The sequence below is a fragment of the Erythrolamprus reginae genome, chromosome 3, assembly GCF_031021105.1.
Source record: "Erythrolamprus reginae isolate rEryReg1 chromosome 3, rEryReg1.hap1, whole genome shotgun sequence".
NCBI classification, from domain to species: Eukaryota; Metazoa; Chordata; class Lepidosauria; order Squamata; family Dipsadidae; genus Erythrolamprus; species Erythrolamprus reginae.
The window spans coordinates 83,053,714-83,066,000 of NC_091952.1; the positions used below are offsets into that span (position 1 = coordinate 83,053,714).

Below are 12,287 nucleotides of genomic sequence, written 5' to 3' on the forward strand. Positions count from 1 at the left end.
ATGCTACAAATGCTTTCAATGAAATGTATGAAAACTGGTTTTTCAGTAAGCCATTTCCATATAGGGATGCTATCATTGTGTAGCTTTGCTACATTAGACTGCCTACAGTCTACAACTTGACACCAATGCCAACTTTTAAATACGCATGTTATTTAGTAGTTTACATGTTACATCTCTATTCTCCACAAGTAAGCTGTTTTCTCAATCTCACTCAGAATGAAAAGAATATATTTCGGGATGTCCCACTTCTAAAATGTTCCCTGAAGAAAATATCCTTTGGTTTTTACTCATTTTTCCCATCAATCAATTTATTTATTTACTTATTTTATTTATTAGATTTGTATGCTGCCCCTCTCCGCAGACTCGGGGTGGCTAACAACAGTAAATAGACAATGTAAACAAATCTAATATTAAAAGTAATTTTTAAAACCCCAATTTAACGAACCAATTATACATACAGGCATACCATGCATAAATTTTATAAGCCTAGGGGGAAGGGAATATCTCAATTCCCCCATGCCTGATGACAGAGGTGGGTTTTAAGAAGCTTACGAAAGGCAAGGAGGGTGGGGGCAACTCTGATATCCAGGGAGAGTTGGTTCCAGAGGGTCGGGGCCGCCACAGAGAAGGCTCTTCCCCTGGGTCCCGCCAAACAACATTGTTTAGTTGACGGGACCCGGAGAAGGCCAACTCTGTGGGGCCTAACTGGTCGCTGGGATTCGTGCAGCAGAAGACGGTCCCGGAGAACAATGCTGTTCTGAAGGATATATCTTCACCAAGATTTCAAAGAAGTTCAATATCAGCTCTGGATTTGTCTGATGTCATCTGATGTTTGAAGCTGTTTCAATTTATGCCAGTTTATTTGAAACCAGAGTAAGGCTGTGGTTAACGGTGGTTTATTTTCCCATCGGTTAATAGTGGTTTATTTTCCCATCGGTAAAAATTAGTTTTTTCATCATGCCTTTTAGCTACTGGATTCAAGACAAAATCACATCCTGTTCCTATTTGGAACCATATTTATACTGTTTACAAATTTTATGGTGCCCTTCTTCACTTTGTTTACTGCAACAGCAGGCAGTTATGATTATTGCTATTGGGAAAAGCATTTATTTGCACATTTGCTGGCATGTTACCCTTGTCACTATTGTCGCCAACAAGAGATTTTTAAAAGCAACAGAGTTCTAGCTATTGGTAAGCCACCATTCATCACTTATTACTTTAATGAACGTGAAACTGTCCAGATCGGCTGATTCCAAAGTGATAGAAGTCTCAAAATTACAAAATCTGTCTCAAAACTTTCCATGGCTTTGTTATTTTGAAATGTATAATATCATAATTCATGATGAGATAATTAGATTCTCATTCATAAATTAACTCAGCATCAGTAAACCTGTATGTCTTATAATGAAGCTATTGAGACTAAAGCCTATTCTGAACTTGTCAATAATTGTTTTTTATATTATAGCATAATTTTTTTTGTTTACTGTAATAGAACAATTGATTGTAGATTTAGTATAGATCAGAAACAATTGTTACTTAATTTAGGACTTGTCTTCCATGTTTTAATTTGAAGCTGAATTTAAGATGCTTTACGCAATTCTGCACCTTTTGTTTCATAGACTTTTAGTGCAAAATGTATACAGTGGCACCTCGACATACGAGTTTAATTCGTTCCAGACCCGAGCTCATAAGTCGATCAACTCACATCTCGAACGAATGCCTTTAGACTTTGTTTTTTGCGCTGAGATAACTGGAAGCAAGGAGATTCTTGCGCCACCTAGTGGAAACTCAGCTCGTATCCCGAATTTGAGCTCGGGTGTCGAACAGAAATTTCACTCGCATCGCGGCTCGTAACTTGGAATACTCGCATGTGGAGCAGCTCGTATCTAGAGGTACTGCTGTATGTGTAAACCAGATAATTAAAATAGAAACTTTTATCGCAAAGAGTTCTTTTTATATACATTTCATTTATTTATTTATTTTATATTCATTTATTAAATTTCTATGCTCTGATGATGATCTGGTCCCTACATCTCCCTACAAGGTGACAAGATTAGAACAGCTATTAGCCAAGGCAAAGTGGCTGTGCCTTAACATGCTTATAAGTGGATATTAGACTTGAACTCTTATAGTAATTAATGTTTATTATAATTATAGGAAAATAAATGCAATGCCATACTTAAATAATATTTTGTTCAAAATATATCCTAAATAAATGTGAACATTGATAACACTTGCAAGAGCATATTGCTTTGTTTAGACTCTGATAAAAAAGGTCAAGGGAAGTATATTGAGGAAGAATTATTAGTCAATTATGTCAAGCTATTCTGTGATGGTATTAACAATTTGAGAAACCTCTAACAATGGGAAACCCCTGCAAAAATTAGGTGTTCTTGTGCTACTCCTTTATCCACTCCCCTAAAGGCCTTTATCCTCTCCCCTTAAGGCCACTCCTTTATCTTCTCCCCTTAAGGCAAAAATTAGGTGTTCTTGTGCTACTCCTTTATCCTCTCCCCTTAAGGCTTTTTTAATGAGTTGTGGGTATGCAGTTGTTAAGTATACCCTGTGCTGTCATACTACATATTGATATGTCCATTCAGTATTGTTCATTTCCCAATTTTTAGTAAATTAGACAGATAAATAAGAGACGGTGCACAGTTTTAATCTGATCAGATATGTCTCATATTATAGCATTGAAACAGTGAAATTAATGGTTCTCGGTTTTCTTTTTGCAGAGTTTCCCTCCGTGTCAATGAATTTATGTTAGAATTCTCTCGCAGACCAATAATTCTGTTTCCTTTTGTCTTCTTTGTAGTCCTGGTACCTGGGATAAAACTCACAGCTTCCCACCATCCAGCAGACAGACCACCTGACCCCCGTTCCAACTCTGTAACATGGAAGCAGCCACAAAACAGTGTTGTTACTTCACGTCCATGGAAGGGGAGCAGAGAGAGATTGTCAGCAAACAACTACTCTTATTCAGAGACGGCAAACATTATGATTGAGCATCAAAAGCCGTAATATTGTGGGGGGAGGAGGGAGTTTGAGGGTTGGGGTTTTGGTTTGGTTTGAAGTTTTTTTTTAAAGAACACCTTAGTGACCGACGTAATTTCTCATATGGTGCTGGAAATGTTTGAGCTTCATATTTTTGAAGTGTTTCAAGTGGTAGTGTAAGAATTAGGGACATTGGGTAGCAGAGCGAGCCTGCTGACTACTTACTGACTTGCTATTCTAACCCTTTCCATACAGCACCAAACTGTTTTACAGTATTTTTACTGATTAATTTCCCAAACGAGTGTGAGACTTATTGAGAGATCCGAAGAGCTACACATAAATAACTTTATAGTAGCTGAGTTCTTCAGTATGGAGCTTACAAGACAGTCGTGGGGCATGTTTTTTTCTGTAACATATCAGGATTTTTTTTTAAATTTTGCAATCAGCAATTCAATATATGACATGAATCATAAGATGGTTATTGACAGGTTGGTTTTCCACTCAAGTGGCAAAGAAATATAAACCATCAACCTACTACAGGTCAAACAAAAAAGAAGAAAAATTAAATGCTGCACTTAACATGAAACATTTTTGACAATTTTCAACAATGACATGAAATTCATATGGAAATGGGGAAGTTGGTCTGTTTTGATAGAAACTGACAGGAATCAATCAAAACAATCGAATTTTGAATTGAGAAAAGTGCAATTTCATTCGATAGCTAAATATCTTTGTAAGATAGAGATTGTTGAAAATTCTATTTTTGTTTTCCAAGTCCTTCCACCCCAGGACTCTAAATTATTGGGGTAAAAAACAGCCTTGCAAGAAAAAAAAGGGGGGGGGAGCTATTTTTGCTTTTTATGTTTTTTATTGTTAAACTTGTATCCCTTTAAAACTGAAGGAAATTTAAAACATTCACACACAAATTTTAATGGTGCTTTTACCACAATATGTTATCTTCATTAAATGCTAATTATTTTCTGTTCTCAAAGCACATAATTAAAATTAAATCATAATATCTGTTCATTTATATAAGCTAAAAGTCAATTATAATAGAATATGACAATTCTGACAAATCATACATGTTTCCGGCAATATAGGGTATATCACTTCTTAAAATATCTCAGCCACAATTTAATGTAGAGGAAAGCATGCTTAAAAAGTAGATTTAAGCATTTTTGTAGCCTGCATTGGATTGCGGTCCTTAATATAATAAGAGAGATAGCTGTCCAGAAGGTAAAATGCCTCTTGTGTCCCTGAACTGGCTCTTTCTTTTCTTTTCTTTTATTTCTTTTCTTTCTGGACTGCAAAAGCATCAGTAGAGAAGCAAAATGTGGATTTATATTTTATGCCAGTTCAAAGTGAGGGCACTTGCTTAAAAACAAAAAAAGTTTGGACCCCAAATGTCCTGTATCTTATGTAAAAAAGAAAAAAATGGGGGGAAAAACAGCAAAAAAAATGCAAGTGATTTTTTTTTTCCTATCAGACAGCGGAGCACCCTTTTGCTTTCCATGCAACTTTAAGAAGGTTTCCTATATTATACATATATATACGTTCTGGTTGGCAAATCTAGCTAATCAGAGAAAGTCTCTGCATGTTCTAGTGTTAGTAACTAATTTTTATATAGTTAATGTAGGGTAAAGTAGAGTGCATTAAGACACAATATTGTAATCCCTAATCCAGGCACTTGCCTTTAAACTATGTTTGTTCGGCCCTTAAGAAGGGTTTCTACTACTGTCCTATACAATCAAGTAAACTGAATTTATTGGGAAGACACTTTGCTCCTCATCTTTTCCCTAAAACTATTTTTTCGTTTTGTTTTGTTTTCTTGATTTGCACGAAACAAAATAATAATAATAATAATAATTCCATATCAATGTGCCTTGCCCTGGATAGCAATTATTTGTGGAATTGTTGCACATGTTCCTCTATTGAAAAGGGTTATTTTCCCCCCCCTAGTCAAGCATTTGGAGACACTTTTTTGTAAATGTGACTTTTATGTCCGCCATTGTCAGTTTCAGCATCTTAGAATACAGTAGAATGTTAGTTGTTTCACAGATAGGGGTAGTGTTTTCTTGTCCTGTACGGTCAGTGGCAGTGCTATTCTGATATCTGTAGATGCTAGAGTATATCAGTATTTTTGATGTGGCTGCATTTTACATTTTTGTTGGAGTCTTCCTTTTGTTCGTTTTTATTTTTATTATTTTTTCCCAGATATATGAAAATATGCAATACCTGCTTATATCATGTAGAAGAAAAGCTTAGCAATTCTTAATTTTTCTTTCAAGTCTTTTTTTTTTTTAATTTGACCAAAGTCGGTGCTGCACTTGAAGCAGCGTGTTTTAGGTGTTTGTCTTTGTACTTTTTTTGTGTGTGTGTGATTTTTTTTTTTTGAATGCACACGCAGGAAGGGCTCTTCTTAGAGAAGCAGTCAAACTGTGAAGCACTAAGCTGGACCCTGCTTCAAGCAGTTTTTTCATTTTTTTCAATTCTTCCTTTCACAAGCAAGCCTTAAAAAGAAAAAACACCTCCCGTTTTCTTCAAATCCCACACCCATTTTTATTAGCAGATTGCAATCAAACCCCATTCAATAAAAAGTATGAAATGCCCATTTTTATATGCACGTTTTTAAACTTCCAAGTTCTGAAAATTGTTTACTGGTTATTCTCTATTTAAGGGGAAAAAAATGTTTTGGATTTTTCATATATGTCAAATAAGTGGTTGAGTAGTCATTTGCTCTGTTGTATTGTGTGATTGTTAGTATTATGGTATCACATCCACTAGCCAGCATCCTTTGCCTTCCTTATAGCACTTAGCAGGGCATTACCTTATTAAGACATATGTGCACTAAAAATAAAAAAATTAGCAGCTTTCAGTGCTTCACAGTGAAGGGGGAAAAAAGCCTAGACAAACATTTTGTCGGAACCTTGCTCTAAGCCAAGGTATTACCAGTAAATTGGTTGTATATACAACAAAATTGCACCCTTTTTTAAAAAGAAAAAAGAAACAAAGCAAACTAAGCAATAGTTTGGGCAGATAGTTGTTTTTAGTAAGCATGTAATAGTCATGGCCAGAAAAGAGAGAGAATCAAAGCTGCCCATTCAGAAGCTATGTAATGTGTATGTTGTATAGTTTTATTGATTACACTGATTTATTCTACCCTATTTTATAATGCAGGACTTTTGTAATGTTGTTTAAATAAGGAAAAATTTCTGTCAAATTAGCTTAGTGAAATTCTGATTGTTCGTTATAAAGGCAGCATTCATAGAATTGCTTTTTTTCCCCCCTTTGGGAACTGGATTTAAGTTAAAAACTTTCCTGTTTCCTTTTTTTTTTTGTATGTATTTAAATACAGGTTTGTTTGTTTGTTTTTCCTTCTCTCAATAGTATAGCATATTCCTATGCTTGAGAAGTATAGGCTACTGAAAAACCATTGTAAATGGACATTACAGATATGCTGTATTTTTGAAGGTGTTTTATCATATTAAGTTTGAAGGTGGTAAAGTTAGGGAATTCTGATTGGAATCACACGAAACAAACTGTTTTTAAAGGCTTTAAACATTAGGTATGTGATCAAGGGTGTTTACCAACAGAAGCTGTAAAGTATTAAAGACACTAAATTAACATTTGTTTCATCTTATTGTCATGCAATAACAGCAGTTTGAATCTGTTCAGTTGTAGAGAACAGACTTTTATTCCTCAAAGCAGAGTGGAGAATGTAGATCTGAAGGGGGAGACAACTGCATGGGGTGTGCAGTCCTTAATAGAAAAATAATCCTGGATCACACGCTGCAGAATCAGATTAACACACCCATTGCCCAATTCAAAACTGTTTTGTATGCTTTGCACAAACAGCTTTTCTGCCCAATGTCATTCTTTCAAAATGACCAGATTGCCCCCAAAACCATCCCTTTTTCCTCCTTACCCCAAATAGAAACAACAATTCTTTCCTTGAATTGACTGGACTAACCGAAGTTTTATTCTCTTGATCCCTTTTCCAAAATAGGGCTTAGCTTATTGTCATCCTGCACACACCCCGAGATATTGCATTATTTATTCATTGTGTTTTATATATATATATTTGAAACCCAATGCAATCTTTCCCAACTTGATGTTCTCCAAGAGTGTAGGACTATTGTTCCTGTTATGCCAGGATAGCATAGACAGTGACCATATTTGCTCATGAAGATAAGATGTAGAGACAAATGTGGCTAGAAAGTCTTGATTTGAGAAGGGCATCAGCCATGGGTGTAGCTTTTCTGTAAGAGGGGTTCCGGCCTTCTCTTTCAACTTGACAAGTAAAGGAATAGAACTGGGTTTTGTGTTTTTTTTTCATCTTCGCAGAATTCAATCAGCCCAGAGGAATATGCAAAAATCCCTCTACCTACTTTTCTTTCAATGCCTTCTCTTTGTTCCACCTAGTTTTTAGTTTTGTAGTAACAGTATTAAATTTACTGTGTGCACACACATACATACACACATGAAAGAAAAGGCGGGGGGGGAACACCATTCAAACACATGACATAAAACTGATCTCTTTTTTTCCTTGTGATTTTTTTTTTTTTAAAAATGTCAATATATTCTTTGCATTGTGTCTCTGGAAATATCTTTTTATGGTTTTACTTTGGTAGAAGGCCTCCACAGAACAAACATTGCAAACCACAAATGGGGATGAAAATGTAAGGAGAGCTTCAATGGCACCTAAAATAAACTTATCTTTCATTCAATCTATTGGGGGGAGAATCTCATGAAATAAACTCTGCCTATCAGGCGAAGTTTCCATTAAATTCAAGCTTACGAAGCCAATTTTGTCTTGAAGTCAATGCATGTATTAAGCCACCCAGAGTCCCTAGGGAATTGGGTGGCATAAAAGTCAAATGAATGAATGAATAAATAAATGTATTACTGTTGGACAGTAAAACCCGGCTATGCCATCAACAAGTCCAAGGCTGTGCAATACTCTAAATTAGTATTGAGTAACATTTCCCTTTTATTTTGTTCCAATTAAAAAAAAAAACAGTGGGATGAAAATTGCTTTGATATATAGCAGGTAACATTGAAGCTATTCCATAGCACTTAACTGTAGTGAATACTGTGTCACCAATTCTGAAATCAATTTAATGTTTAATGCAAATCCATTACATGGTGCTATTATAGGCTGGCAAAATGATTTACAAAAAAATGTGACAACTTGGGCTCAATTCACTCTGCTTTCCAACAATGTAACTGCATAGCAGTGTTTATCTGCATGATAACTATGCACTAATATAAATCTGAAAAAAAAAAGAAATATATCAACTTTGGTATCTACTTTCCGTTTACTTCAATCCTTGCCTTTTTGGTCATTATTATAAATGCCAGCTTTAGGACAGAAAGAAATATAAGAAAACCAGCATAATACCTGATATATTAAAAATGTAGTGCCTGTGAAATCTGTATTATATTGCTCTTCTGAAGTAAGATTTTTCTACACCAGTAGCCTTCGCTGTCTGTCAGAACCTTCTGATATAGGTGATGTAAAATAACCAAACAATATTAATGCATGCTATTCCATAATGCTTAGTGAGCTGTATGAATATTACTCAAAGTTATGTTAGTCTTTTTTTCCCTCTGATTTGGTTCTTGTCAGATAGGTTTAAAGATATTTCACTGAGAACACAATTCTGTTTTTCTTTGATTTTGGGTGTTTTCAGTATTTTGGAAATACATATTGAACTTAAAATTCAATCCAGTATTATTTGTGGGGGACATTCTTCACTTTCGAGGGCAGGTATGGGGTTTGAAATCCATGCCTGGTGGTATCTTTTCTTTGCTTAAGCAGCCTAAGAACTCTAAACGCTTATCTCAGAAGAAAAAAAAAATCAAACATAAGACTTCAGTGGAAGGGACAATTCTCAAACTTGGAACTGACGTTGAAAGTGTTTTCCTAATGGACAGTGTTTAAATCAGGTACCCATGCTTGACCCTGTTTCACAAAAGATCTCGTCATTTAACAGAAATGTGTAAGAACTGTAAAATCAAACCTCATACAGCTATTTACTGCTGAGGTTTTTTTTTCTCTCTCTCTCTTTCTTTGTCAAAATTCTGTATAAACTTTGGACCCGATTCATGAGTGGTCACCAGGAATTAACATAGGATTTTGGTATTCAGGTTGGGATTTCTTTTTTTTTCTTCCTCTCAGTCCAAATGGTATAACTTTCTTTTTCTTTAAAAGATGTTAATTCATTATACTGCTTTTATTTGAAAGCTCTCAGAGCACTGCAGAAAGGCAGAGCAAAGCTTGGTCCCATCCTTTGAAAATATTAAAAGCGTAGGACACGGACAAGGGAAAATGTGAGATTATAAGTATTTAAGGAGATCATTTTTATGCACTCTAGACTGGATTGGAGAACCATTCCACAGAGCAAAGTAGTGTTCCATTGACTATAGAGAAATAGGTAAGATTTTGCAGAGAGTTTTTTTTCCCATAACAACGCAATGTCAGAGATGTTTGATTTGATCCATACTAGACAATACTTTCTCTTTGCGCCCAACCTAAATTTCCTGATTTTATTTATTGCTGTTATTATTAAAAATTAAAACTGGGAGGGAAAAGAATCAATATTAATGGCAAGCAGACATGCCGTAAAGCCAAGCTTTTTGCTCCTGGCATGACATTAATTGACAAGGCCCAGACAGAACCCATAATACATTGAGGAAACAAGGGACAAATCTACCCGATTTTTCTAGTGTAACTCTAAAAAGGATGATAGGTCCAATCTTGGTTGCTTGCCTTTTGTTGGTTCATGAGAGTTTCATATCTGGCTTTGCTAGTGTTTCAGCTCTTTTCTGAACTCACAACACCATTTCATGGAACATCCTGCCAGAATGATTTGGGCATAGGTTCAAGACACCAGAAGTATCCTCTGACGGGCTCCCCGCCTCCAAGTTAGCCATCCCTGAACTAAATTGTTGGTGTCCTCAATTTTGATTCACCCATGCTTTGGATCAGTCCTTTTTTTCATTTCCAAAAGAAAGGAAGAAACTAGGAAGAGACCAGATCTAAGGAATGGGATAGCATAGACAGGAGAGGTGGCAATAGGGTGGGAATGGCCATTCAAGTTGAGGAAAGCTTTTATGTTAATGTCATCTTAAAGAGAACAAATATGGAGCAGACTAACAAAGCTAAGAAGGCAATCCTTCACATTCTCCTGAAAAAAGGCAGCCAAAAGGTTTAGCAGGTTTTCCCCTCCCCCGAGCTTGCAAAATATGGTAGTGGAAATATTCTGCAAATAAAAATATCTATGATATTATACCTGCCCTTGGTTTCTTTGTACAGTTAGCCTTTCACCAGTCCACTTACTCAGGTCTAACAATCAAATATTTGATGTTTTCCATCTTACGTAAAAATGCATTCTCATGTGAAGATTTGCTGGAAATTCACTTAATCCTTGTTTTAATATCTCTGTGTTTCCACTTTTTTATGAATCGGGTCCCTTGTGCCTCTAGTATCCTTGTATTGATCCTCATAGTTACCATTTTAGGTTTACTGTGTTCTGTGAAAATTTGAAATTGGTTGAGAATCACTGTGGGCATCCATTCTTTTCAACTAAATCTGCAGAATTTTTTTTTGAGCTGGTGTGGATTAGTTTAACTCTTGTATTCAACCATTAGTGCTACCACCCTCTCACATTACAATACAATTACTGGAAGCAAGTACTGCATTTCCTATGCAACAAAAAAGGAAAATAAAAAATTGCTAATGCTAACAGGCTTTGTTGTTCTTCAGTTTATGACATGCATACAAATATCTTTGTTATATATGCAGAATTATGACCAGCTGAGATTTTAATACTCTAGCCAAAAGGTAGTTTAGCGTATTGTGATGAAACAAAGAAATTAGAGTACTGTTAGATCACTTCACAATTATATCATAGTCTTTTTATCTGATTCTGATTGTAGCAAAATGGCAGGTCCAGGGATTTTACTCTACAAGCAAAAATATCAGGAATGTGGTAGAACCTTTTGTGGTACAGAGTGGGTATAGACTGGTGGAAATTCTACATCATTTAATATATCTAATGAAATGAACTGCAGCTCTCAAAAGCATGTGCCTTTTAATTAAATGTGTCAGTCACAAAAAGTGCAACCAGATTCCTGATTTTTGTCCCCACAGTCTTGACATGGCTCTTCTCCTACAATATTTGCCCTACAGTGTTAAGAACTCTTCATTAAACAGAAGGCAACTAAGAATGCCTCAAATACAAAAACACACATTTACCTCTCAAATGTTGCTAGGTACAATTAATTCAAGTTCAACGCATCAGATGTACTGTTATCTCAAGATACAATTTAGTGAGGCAAATTATTAAATTCTGAACAGCTAGCTGAATACAGGTAGATTTAGATACATCCTACTATACAACCATAGCATTGAATATTCTAGTGGACAGCAAGAATGGGGGATTAGGTGCCTGAGCTGTGAAAAATGAAAAACAATGCAAATTCACCAAAAAACAGATCAGAAATAAAGAGCTGGTGCTTTGGCCACCTTAGATACAGTGGTACCTCTACTTAAGAACTTGATTGGTTCTGTGACCAGGTTCTTAAGTAGAAACGTTCTTAAGTAGAACCAATTTTTCACATAGGAATCAATGTAAAAGCAAATAATGTGTGCAAACCTATTAGGAAAGAAATAAACGCTTTGGGTGGGAAGAAGAAGAGGAGGAGGATAGTCGCTGCCGAAGGAAGAAGGTGGGGGGAGGGGAATAAAAAAAAATCCAAAACTTTAAGGCTTAAAAAAAAAGAGGGACTCTGAGGCAGCGAGGAGCAGCACGCGCCTCCCATATACCCAGCATGAGGCTGCCTCCCATACACTGTGTGTGAGAGAGAAAGCTAGGGGGAATGGCAGGAAACTGGCCTGGCCTTCATGTCGCTCTCAAATTTCCTAGGTAACTTTTCTGGGCTCGGGTTCTTAAGTAGAAAATGGTTCTTAAGAAGAGGCAAAAAAAAATCTTGAACACCCGGTTCTTATCTAGAAAAGTTCTTAAGTAGAGGCGCTTATTATTATTATTATTATTATTATTATTATTATTATTATTATTATTATATTATTATTATATTATTATTATTTAGATTTGTATGCCGCCCCTCTCCGTAGACTCAGGGCGGCCCACAACAATAACAAAGACAATGTAACAAATCTAATAATTTAAAAACACTAAAAAACCCATTATTAAAAGCAAGCATACAGGTACCACTGTATTCTCTCACATTGTGTATTTGTATGTTAAGGAAGTAATGTGTAGAACAAA

The 12,287-nt window shown here is 35.7% G+C and overlaps 1 protein-coding gene across 5 annotated transcripts in view; it reads left to right on the forward strand.

The window, feature by feature from the left end:
* The window catches only part of NFIA (nuclear factor I A), a 418,929-nt gene extending 408,187 nt beyond the window's left edge, over positions 1-10,742 (forward strand). For all 5 annotated transcript variants that reach the window (XM_070746027.1, XM_070746032.1, XM_070746029.1 and 2 more), the window contains one exon: positions 2,816-10,742. In XM_070746027.1, coding sequence (XP_070602128.1) covers positions 2,816-2,833 — 18 coding nt within the window. In that variant the 3' untranslated portion in view covers positions 2,834-10,742. The remainder of the gene's footprint in view (positions 1-2,815) is intronic.
* Positions 10,743-12,287: the final 1,545 nt, after the last annotated feature.